Raw genomic sequence first — 12,202 nt, 5'->3', positions numbered from 1 at the left:
AGCGAAAATCCTAGACAAAGCACTTGCCAATAGACTACAGGGTGTGATTACATCCATGATCCACCCGGATCAGTGTGGATTTATGCTGCAGAGATCCACGCGGATGAACATCCGCAGTCGCCACTTGGCAATAGAAAAAGCACCAGCTCTACAGGAATCCCTAGCACTGCTGGCAATTGACTTCCAAAAAGCATTTGACTCTGTGTATTGGGAGGCACTCTGGGTTATAATGCAGAAAATGGGATTTGGGGAACAATTCATAGGCTGGGTCCAACTCCTATACAACTCCCTGAAGCGGAGGTTAAAGTAAACGGATGGCACTCACAGAGTTTCAAACTAGGAAAGGGCATCCAACAGGGATGTCTCCTATCAGCTATGTTGTTCGCAATAATAATCGAGCCGTTAGCCATAATATTGAGAAACACGCAGACATGGTCAGGTTTCCGTTGGGTACAAGATTGGGAGGACAAGGTCTCCCTATACGCTGATGACCTGCTCATTTATATGAGCAACCCAGCAGTCTCCTGCGCTATAGCCACACAGATACTAGTGAAATATAAAACGTTCAGTGGGCTGAGAGTAAACTGGGATAAATAAATACTATTCCCAATCAAAGGCGTAGATGGTATACCTCCTGAAGGCTCCCCATACCGGGTTGTAACAGAACTGTTTCGATATCTGGTATTCAGATCACAGGCAAACTTGAAGACTACGTAATTCAAAATCTACATCCGGTCATGAAAAGATTTGCAGAAGACGCAAACCACTGAGCCGCTCTGCCACTGACCCTACTAGGGAGAGCGGCACTATTTAAGATGTTGGCTCTCCCCTGTTTTTTGTATGTTTTACAATTTACAATTTTTTTTATACACCAGATGTGGCCCCTTAACCTGGGTACAATATGCTCCGAATGAGAGCACATGCAATCCTCAGATAGGAATCCTCAGATAGGGAGGTGGTTGTCTGTTACACCCCGCAGTTTAGTGAAGTATGCCAAGAACATGTCAGTGGGAAGGAGATATCTGAATATGCATTCTCCTCTGGCTCCTGACTATTGAGTGACAAAACATATTTAGTTTTTTAATATGTGTTAAGGTGGAAAGAGGCCCTAAAGCAGAAGTAGCACAGGCCATTGATTTCACAACAATGTCTTGCAGAAATGACTTTTTCCAAGTTATACAACACCATGCTCATACTTGAAGGAGAGGTGAAGGGGGATGCATTTATGAGATGTGATGACTGATAAGGGCTTCAGAGTAAATTGATTATGCAAAACACCTGGATGAGGTGACTGAAGAACGGGCTGAGGGGAGGGTGCTCTTCCTGGAGGTAACCGATTAACAATACTTGATGTACTTTAACAGACTGTCATATGGGGCAGAAGGGGTAGAGACAAATACAGTGCAACAGTGATTGAAACAGGATGCTTTTTTATTTGCATTTTTAAAGCGCTCACACAGCCCGGGGGCATCGAGGCGCAGTTACAGGAGGAGCATGTCTTAGTTGCGTATTTACTACTAGCCTGTGCCAGCAGTTGCTGCAGCGCCAAACATGTGACATGGAGCAGCAGCAGTGTGATGGGCTGGTGGTGGGCCGATCTAGGTAGGTCTACCACTGAACTGGCGCGCCACACTGCGGATGGCACCGCACCCGGCATTATGGGGCCAATATTTTTTGGCCACTGCCACTTATTTTTTTACAAATTAAGCACTGGGGGAGAACAGTTCTATCAGGAAACTCATGGGTTGAACAAACAGTACAGAGTTTCCACATAGAATTCTGGCAAGAACCAGTACAAGTAGAATACCAGAGGCCCATAAGTTTCAACGAAGAGGACGAAAAGTTATCAAACAAGGAGGTAATAGAATTAGAAAGGAAGGGTGCCATTGCTCCAGTGTCCGACTGTCATGATTCCTGCCCCTCATGTCCCCAGCCCTCCAAGATGTCAGGCTGGAGCCAGGCCATGATCACCTACATGGCCCTCAAGGGCCTCTCCATCCCTACAAAGACCAGCCTTAGCTTGCGGCGCTTCTGCCCATCAATCATCGCTCCTTCTGTTCTGCGGGCATCTTCTGCGGTGTCATTCCCATCCCGGCACGCCACTTCCTAAGGAAAAGGGAAAAGAACAGAAAAAAGGCATTAGTAAGCATTCTGCAAATCTTCGCTTATTTTTTAAATACTGCACGAGCTTCAAACGCTTACCTGAATCCCAGCCGCTCTGGGGGAACTCTGTCTCCGGAACTTCTCATCCATCTGCAAGAGGGAAAAGACACTCCAGGTAAGCGTGGAAACATCTAGAGGCGCTGCATCCCGCGCTTACCCACCGCATTTGTTCTTCATAACCGGCATCCACGCTGAAAACGTCGCGGCACCTAAAAGACACAGAAAAAGAACTCAGTTCAATGCAAATACGAAAGGGGTGCATCGCGCTCTCACTCACCTTCAGCGCTACTCATCTCAGCAGCACGCCGCCATCCCCGGACGCCGGCCATCATCTAAGGAAGGAAAGGAACGAAGTTAGAGAACTGTTCAAAAGACTCATTACACTTACCTGTCGGACTCTTGCCAGTGAAGTAACTAGGCAGCAATGAGCCTGCATCAATCAACGTGCCCCTGCGCTAAAAGCAGGACGGAGGGCACACTATCCAAGAAAACAAGGTAAGCTGTGGATCAAAGGGAAGGGTTGGACCCCGGGGAAGAAGGGGTTCAAGCACACAGAGACAATAGAGAGTTAAACTATACCAATCCTGTGTTTCAGACCCAGTCTCCAGTCGAATAGCCTTCAGTGAAGGGTTTGAGGTCGTAAGAGGTCAGAACAGGCTGAGTGACATCCCCGTGGATACCAGGTGAGCGTTACACCGACTCCTCAAACGGGTTTGTGAGAAATATGTTCTTGGTAAAGGGCAAAAGAAAGCACAGACCAGTGATGAACTTGAGAAGTTTGAACGCATTCATAGTATACAAACCTTTCAAGATGGAGGATGGAGGGTATCCATCTCTTGAGGGACGTGTTGCATAGGGAAGATTGGCTAGTCAGGATAGACCTCAAACATGCCTACATGACGGTCCCAATGGCGAAGGAACATCAGAGGTTCCTTCAATTCTCGTGGGGCGGTCAGAAGAGGGAATTCAAATGCCTCCCATTTGGTCGAAGCGTCAGCGCCTTGGGCCTTTACGAAGTTAATGCAGACAGTAATGAGTCACCTCAGAACAGGGAATCAGACTGATGGTATACCTAGACGATTGTTGTCTGATGGGACAAGATGAGACTGGTACAACAATCCGAGATGATGATCCAAATGTGGCAGGAGCTGGGTTTTCTCATAAATTGGTTGGAAGAAATCTGCTCTGGAACCAGTACAGACAACAGAGGTTTCGTGATGGACACGAGGACAGCTACACTCAGCCTGCCAATAGACAAAGTGAATGATCAAGAAAGAGATCAGATCAATAACAGTGAGAGAAGAGCTAGCCAGAGTAGTAGGGAGACTAGCTTCATCCATTCATGTGATCTTCCCAGTGCCACTACACTACAGAGCTCTGCAACGCCTGAAAATACAACACCCGCGAAAAGGGTTATCACACTAACAGAGAGTACCAATCTCCTCAGAGGCGAGGACAGAACTATGATGGTGGTTCAGACTCATGGAGGCATGGAACGGGAGAGCAATATTTGGCTCATCCCGGGACCTCATCATAGAATCAGATAACAGCCGCTGGGGCTGAGGAGCCCGTTCCGGAGAGATGAAAACAGGAGGCAGGTGGTCAGGGAAGGAACTGGAGCTCCATATCAATTGTCTGGAGCCGATGGCGGGGTCCTTTGCGGTAAGATGCTGGACCCAAGATAGAGTGCACAGTTGCGTATTACTAAAGATGGACAATGTCTCTGCAGTACGCTACATAAACAGGCTGGGCGGGACGAAATGCAGGATGCTATCGGAGCAGGCAAAGGATTTCTGGCACATGTGCCTAGAGAAAAAGATCAGCATTACAGCAGAGTATCTCCCGGGTCTGCAGAACGAAGTGGCATATTGGAATTCGAGACACCTGAGAGATGCCAGCGATTGGCAACTAGACAGGACAGTATTTCTATCACTAATGGAAATAAGGGGACCATGCAAAACTGATCTATTTGCATCCAGGCTGAACACACAGCTGACTTGATTCTTCAGCTGGAGGCCGGGTCCAGTAGCAGAGGCAACAGAAACATTTCTAAGGAGTGGGGACCAGACAAGGAATACGCTTTTCCCTGTTCGCAATGATTCTGGAGCGGTAGCACAGGTCAGGAGACACCAGGCAACACTAATAATAGTAACGCCAGACTGCAAGAGTCAGGTATGGTTCTTGGACCTTCACGAATTGTCAATCGACAAACCACTGGTAGAACCCCAGTTCAAGGAACTGATTCGGAATCCAGTGGGGGAAGAGTCATCCGCTGAACCAGGGAGTGGAATTGAGACTGATTGCATGGACGATTTCCAGGCAGCCTGGCAAAAGCCAAGACTTTTGAGAGACGCAGAAAAAATCATTGAGGAAGCCTGGGCAGCGGGTACCCTAGCAAGATGGGTTAGATGGTGTACGATTCAGGCAGGCATTGACATTGGAACAGACAGGGCGCATTCCATTAGAGGAGCTATGGCGTCTAAAGCCTATAATACAGGTGCTAGCATCCTAAAGGTGTCAGATTGGTCTAAGGATTCAACGTTCAAACTATTTTATTTTACAGCAATAAATGACATGTCAGCGTTGGTGGTAAGTAAGCTTTGAACAAGCATAATCCCAGCCTCCAGTCTTGACATAGAATACTGATTTTCCATACTAACGTTATAGAAAGTCAAGATTCTTTTAAAGACACAGAGGCAAAGGATTATCCCACCGGATCAATTATATGGAATTTGTGACAGACATGTAAAGCATATGGGATACTAATGTTGCAAAACAGTGCTGTGTCATAACAATTGCCCACCCAATCACAGCTAGCCTCAGCTTGTTATGTGATTACTCTGAAGGAACGGAGGTGAAGACAACAGGATCATGAACAGGGAAAGAAAAGGCCATGGCGTATTGCAGCGTCTACCGGATGGGGTGCAAATCTTGAAGTTGGAGACAAAGAGGAAGGACAGAGGAATGTAAAGGAAGATAAGGGACTATAGATGACAGGATTGGTTGGAAAATGTCATGTGTTTTGTTTGACATATCAAAAATTGACTACACACAAAAAGGATATTTCCATGGGAAATGTAGTTTTTAATGTGTATATTATTTTATATGGTTTGTAAATATTTTCAATGTTGTTTGAGTAAAGAGAGAAACCATAATCCTTCTCCTCGTGTCTTTATTAGAATCTTGACTTTCTATAACGCTAGTATGGAAAATCAGTATTGACTGCTGCATTCTTTAATGGCTACGTATTGAAAATCCTAAAGCTACAGCATAAACTCTCAACAATGACAGACAAAAACAGTTAAAACAGCAAGCGTACTTGCTTAGAAGCTCTGTTGTCTTAGTCAGACTGGTAAAAGCATATGGGGTTGCAGAATAGCCCACTGTGGATGCAAGCAGCAACAAACAAGGGTATGATGAAAAGTGTCCGCAAATGACGCCGAGACGGTTTCACAATATGGCTTCCTCCTCTCTACCACATTGTTTCAGAGACATTGATATGGCGATTGGAATATGTTAACTTGTGCAAGTTTAATTTGGACATCGTGGGCTCTACTCACGAGTGCACACACACTGTACTTTGAAAAAGGCTGAACACGAACCCTCAGCCATGTTAACATGGAAATAGTACTTCGTCCAAAATTATTTTTTTAACACGAACGAAAATTGCTTTGCACAGCCTTGCACCACCTGTACTCCAGTCATGTTTTATCACATTGCGCACACGTGGAAGGTGTATTGATAACGAGGTGTGTGTGTAGTTCTCGGCTAGCACAGACATGTTAGAAATCATGAGATAATCGCGAAACAGAAAGACACTCGAAACCTGTTTACAGGACTGCAGCAGCTCAGAGCAAACGGCGTTCCAGCAATAACATGCCTGAATTACACAACGGTGTTTGCAATGTACCTTTAGAAACAGGTTTTTCCCACCAAAAGTATGAGGAAACCTCTGTTTAAAAAAGGCTTTTTTTCGACTTATACACATACAGCAGAATAGGCAAAGACTACTGAGGGAGCGTTTTTACTGTGGCTGACCTGAGCGCCCTCTGGGGGTGGAAGGCGTCGACCTGGCACGGGTGGGACAGCAGATCCACATTCCTGGCAGAAGCGAGCAAAAGGATCTGATGGGCGAGGCGCTAAACACTGAGCACACCTAGAAACCAACACAAAGGATGAGAAAACGATTAATGTCTTACAAACACGGCAGAATTGCATTAAATGAACAGAACGTCACCCAGAAAAGCAGCTCACATTCGGGCAACACCATATACAGAGCAAGAGTTAAAATCCCAAGGAGGTTAGCCCTTGTACAGACTCCGGTAACAAGGCTGATACTAAGGCGAAGTTTAAATCGCAGATGGGGATTTGGGAAGTAGCCATTATATGTGTACGTCTTGCAGTATAGAGCTTTAACTCTCTGTCACAGCACTTGAGCAGGATGTAGGGGGCCCTTGTGTCAATCAGCTGCTCGTGATGCGGCAAGAGTCCCGGATGGCGACTCCGTTACACCGTCTACCATTTTGCAGACGCTAATGCAACTGTTAAAGTTACACAGAGAGTTGACGAATGCTGATTTTATTAATACAAATAACGTGTAGCTCTTCTAATTCCTCGTGCTTCTAAACGATGTAATAATAAGTGGTATTTCTACTTAATTTAAAAATACTAATTGAACTTTAAAACTGTATTGTGTTGCCATCCTGCTTCGCACATGGAGTGTTTATTCTTTTGTGCTACATTACACTGTGGTTAAAGAGCATAATAAGGCACCCTACCCACAACAATCAGCTGCTGTGTGATGCGGTAATAGTAAGAACACTTTAATTGGGCTACAGCATCCTAACCAGTATTTTCACACAGACCATCTTGAAATGGATTGATTTCTTGTGCTATGCCTGTATTAGATAGTGTGACAGTGATCATTATTAGTCTATTCCACAATACATAAAATCCAAGTCATTCATTGTGTTGCTCCAGATTTATTCTCTTGTTACAGCTCACACGTGTTTTGACACTTCGTTGTTTTCAAGGAAATGTTCATTTCATGGTGTGATCTGTGTAGTACGTTCTAACATGACCATCTGGTCCAATTATCGATTCCAGTTGTGGTTAATGTCACTTGTAACATGTTCTGCTCTCTCAGCTTAGTCCTTAACCGCAGTCTTCTTTCAATGTATGGGATCAATGGGGGGGGGGTGCTGTGTGTGTATATATATATATATATATATATATATATATATATATATATATCCCCTCTTTGTACTGGAGACGCAGCTTGTCACAAACTGAAATATGGCGGTCTTAGCGCACTCACACACGATCTTGGCATGGTAGTCGGTGTTATCATTTTCTTGTGTCGTCAGTTCCATTGTAATCATAATGTTTTTATTCAGTGGGCACTTTCCTTGTTTGTGACAAACTTGAACTGGCGCTTGTAAGAGTACATTTTAGTAAAAGAATCACTACACTGGTAGGATCATGGCTCAGGTTTAATAAAGCAGTTTGCCATATTCCTTTAGCAGAATTAATTGTTATATAGGGCAGTATTTCTGCAAAATTTCAAATTCAGGGTAATCATGTTTATTCTCACACAAATGTGTTTCCTTTCCTAGCTTTCCTATCCGGAGGCCTACAATCCACAGAAGTAAAGAAATGTGCATACTTGAACTCTGTTGGTGCAGGAAGGAAAGAACCAGAAGACAGGTCCTCTCGGTCTATGCCCCAAGACTCTGAAACCTACTCCCACTGGCGTAGCAGGTGCCCCCGCTGCCCCTGCAGTGCGGGGTGCCCCACCACTACATGTCCTGGGAGGCCCTCCCCTCAGACTTCAAAAATAAATAGTTTCTTTTTGAAGTCACTCTGCCTTCATAAAGAAATGATTTGCATTACAGTTCACTCCCGTAGCGGAAATAATTTCTTTATGAAGGCAGAGAAACTTCATAAAGAAACTTTCTTTTTGAAGTCATAGGGCTCCCCCACACACCATTACACGGAGGCCTCCAGATCCTCTGCACATGATAGGAACCAGCGTTCTTGGCTGCTGCAGGGAGCTGAAGGCCACGTTCTATCAACCAACGGATTCAAAAAGCATGGCACCCACACCTGGGCATACACGTCCCACTCGGGGGGACAACAGCAAAACAAAAGAGGTGATGGCTGGAAGGTTTAGAAGCCGTTATAAACCCAAAGCCCTCCAATACACGGGTGACAAGGTTATCCAAGGCTGGAAGAGTGGCAATACAGCTTTGAGGTTGTTAGGACAGTTTTTCTAAAGTCCTACCACGACTTCACAAAAAATGTACATCTGAGGCAGTACATTCGCTCTACTCTTAGTAGAGGACTCTCAATCACATGAAATACCCCAAAGCTACACAGGAATCACAAAAGGCTTAAAGGTAAGCAATACCCCAGCCAACACAGTACCTCAGCACAGAGGTAGAGTTTGCAACAGGGCGTCTTCAGGATATGCAGCCAAAAACCCAGTTGATGAATTCCTTGTCGTGAAGACTGAGGACACTGGAAAGAAATTTGCAGCAGGGATCAACGAGGAAGACTCCAGGCAAGGGTGTCTTCATGGCTGGATGCGGCTCTGTGGTTTTGGCGCCCTTTCCAGTAGCCAAATGAAGAACGAATATTGCTGGTCGGATTCTCGTCACTCTCTCGGTCCTGCACTCTGGTGATCAGGGAATCAGGGATTCAAATCGTGTGTCTGGAGAGACAGGAGGAGGCCAAAGTTTCGGATGGATTCAGTCTTTTGAAAACCATGCACTGCACAATGGCTCGAGGTACCAATTATTGAGGTATTGTAGCCTAGCAAGGTTGGAGCAAACTACAGGATGGCTCAAAATGCAGGTCTTCTTGAGACTAGTGGATCTCACCAGCCTCTTGGTAGGAGTTGTTGCGTTTGGGACCCCCAGGTCGATTGGAAGGTGGGGGACAGCAGGCTCTGGTTACACAGCAGGCTCTTCAGTCGCTGGAAATCGCCACAGCAGTTTTTCTTCATTTTCCTCTTCGGTTTTAGCTCCAGCGGTCAGTTGGAGTATTTAACAGGAACTACAGCACAACCTCTGCATTCTCAGCCTGCATTTTACAGCAAGGGGCGGTCTGGCGGTCCAATAAGGACAGCCAGCAACCCCCTCCCCAACTGGGAGTTGTTCCCTTTCAGGCAAGGTGAAAGACAAAGGGCTGCAGAGTTTTGAACTCCTCCCTAGCTTCCTGCCTTCTCAGACCCCCTGAGCCTGGGTGGGGAAGCCAAAGGATTCCTGCCAAAGACAAATCTTCCACTGAGGTTATTCCCGCCTAGCATTCGACTGGCATTTTGGTCCAACCAGTCTAGGTATGTCTTAATGTGGCATGGCAAGTTTTACTATAATATGTTATCACGTGTCTAGACTGGTCTAGATCATGTAGCCAGTCAGACATGTTTACATTGTAGCATGGCTTTTTTGATCGCAAAAGATTCAATTAAAGCATTAATGTTCCTGTGCACTGTTGGTGGCTTGCATGAATTGGATTTTTGGATTGGTGTTACCCTACAAAACAATTGCAAATGCTCTGGCTCCGAAAGTGTGCTGTAGAATGCATTAAAACACATTTATATCTTTCTCCTAGATCTATGAGCTGTGTGGCTCTGCAGCGACATGATTGTGTGTATTGCACAAGCCTGGTAGTCTAGGACGGCCCAGAGTGTGGCAGGGCCCTTGATTTGTTGCAGTGGGGGGTGGCTCAGCAAGGCTCGCAGGGGGGCTGCCACATTTTGTGCTACGCCACTCCCTGCTCCCCATCAACATCCGACTCACCCCCTCACTTCTACAGTTGTAGAAGGAGCTCAATACCCTCTTCTTCAAGGAAAGGCTCCTCCCCAAGTATTCGGTCCACACACATTCAACTCCCCAACCTTCCTGAGACTGGCTGATCTGATCCCCACTATTTTCTCCTCTGGTTACTTGCAGATCCATTGATGACTATTGCCCTCCCTTGTTAGAGCCGCGCTAACTTGTTTCTATGCTCCCCAATCTTATTCTTGCCCCTATGATTGTAAAGCGCTCCGTTGCTTCCCAAAGCTAGGTCTGCTAAAAAATACCCTAATATTAAAATGTCGGTCTTAAAATGTCTGTCCACTAAACTCTCTCCGCTCAATCCTTTGTAATCAAACTTATGTGAAGATATAACATGATTTACATGAAGAAAGCAGTGGTGTTTGCTCCAAACAACAGGGCATCGACAGAATGCAAAGCACACCTAGCAGAGTTCTGCCACACCTAGCAGAGTTCTGGAACATTCATGATGCTAGAAACTGGCCATAGAAATTGGATCACAAATAAGCAAGTCAGAGCAAACGAGGAGTTTGGCGATTCGAAAGACATAAAATGGAAGTAATGGGGAATTATCTTCATGTTAAACTACAATAAGATGCATTGAAAAGGCGAATAGGCCTGGCTTTGCAAATGCAGTGGCTAAGCACCTGTTTGTTCTGTGGGCATTTTACTAAAATAACGAATACAAAAACCTCTACATTTACAAAGCCAGAATAGGTGGTGGCTTTGCCAATACTATATTTGACAAGCCTAGTTAAACAAACGAAAGCCTTGAATCTAGCTGCTTTCAAATGCAAGTAAATTGTTTTGTTATAAAACTCAAAAAAAGTGGCCACACGTTGGCCACCCATAGTGTCGAGGCGTTTATATTAATACAAAAGAACAAACCACTGGGACAAAATAAAAACAACAATGTACAGAACCCAATAAATATTATTTTAAAACACCATGGAAGGTATAATCTATAATGTACGTGTTCAGTGCTTATCGTAATGACTGAGCCCAAGATCAAACCCATAGACATAAGTAAAGGGCAACCTGCAATCCCATCCTTCACAGACTTTCTCATGACGCATTAATCACGTCAACGATCTGCCATTCATAAGAGAATCTAGGCTATTTAATGTTGCCTAGGTTAACATAGCATGATGCACACAACCACACTTAACTCTTCACGCACTCGCGCACCACTAGTACTTCATTTTCAGATTGGCAAAAACAAATGCGGATTATGAATTAACAGCACAAACTGCAAACTGAGATGACAACTAGAAAAGCATAATATTCCTGGCTTACGCTGTGATCAATTTAACAAGTAAATCAAGGCTATGGTGTAAAAAGAAATATAAAGTAAAAATAAAGTTGTATTTTTTTGACAGAAAAGGAAGACAAATTTGTTACAAGGCTTGCCATAATTTTTTTTCCAAGTGTCTGAAATAGGATTTCCCTTCTCTGATCGCCACCCTGTGGACATTATGAGAACACGACACACAGTAAGTACATAATGAATAAAAGGGATTCGTGTACCACTTAATTTGTTTTGACATTAGAACAATCAGGTATATATGGGTACTGCACTAAGTTAGAAGAGGTCCAAGAGGTGCAAGGCCGCCCGCATTATACTTATGTTCAAGAGCCAGTAAGAGGGTTTATAGAAGCTAAAAACGCATGTTTATAAAAGTGTCAGTTGAGTCTAAACAAAGCTGAAGACTAAATAGGGTCGGCGTTGTGCTACAATATGAAAGGGATGAGAGAGAGAGAGACTGTAATTAAAACCTAGTGTTTCTCTTCTGACATTTTTTAGTATGTGCTTGTGTAACCGAGAGCCGCATATAGGTCCGACGGAATAGCACTAGAGCAGAAATGAGCACTCCAGAGTGGCAGCGAGATAGGTTTGAGGATGGATGCAGAGCTCAGTTACACGTGGACTATATCAGACTTCACATTGGTGATGGGGACAGTTTCCTTTTTCTTATAGGTGGGTATTTCCAGGCTAGTTGGCAAATGCCTTCAGATGAAGGTTCAGCCGCTTGAGAGGATCACTTTCTTGGCGAGGTAGAATAGTTTCTTAAACTAATTCAGTATAAATGGACTTGGGCCTGTGCTGGTTCAGTGGTATTAAGGTAAACTGGTTACATTCAATTACTTTGATATGATATTCTCTCAAACGTTGATCTCCTCCTCACGAGGAATAAAACAGATAGGGCACGTGTGAATGA

At 44.6% G+C, this 12,202-nt stretch overlaps 1 protein-coding gene across 2 annotated transcripts in view; it reads right to left on the bottom strand.

Annotated features, from left to right (window-relative positions):
* DZANK1 (double zinc ribbon and ankyrin repeat domains 1) overlaps positions 1-12,202 on the bottom strand; it is a 1,110,268-nt gene that overhangs the window by 742,151 nt on the left and 355,915 nt on the right. For both annotated transcript variants that reach the window (XM_069607537.1, XM_069607538.1), the window contains exon 8: positions 6,202-6,319. In XM_069607537.1, the coding sequence (XP_069463638.1) occupies positions 6,202-6,319 (118 nt within the window). The remainder of the gene's footprint in view (positions 1-6,201; positions 6,320-12,202) is intronic.

The sequence above is a fragment of the Ambystoma mexicanum genome, chromosome 4q (genome assembly GCF_040938575.1).
Source record: "Ambystoma mexicanum isolate Mex_15411 chromosome 4q, UKY_AmexF1_1, whole genome shotgun sequence".
Lineage (NCBI taxonomy): Eukaryota > Metazoa > Chordata > Amphibia > Caudata > Ambystomatidae > Ambystoma > Ambystoma mexicanum.
This window is presented reverse-complemented; position numbering and strand designations above follow the sequence as displayed.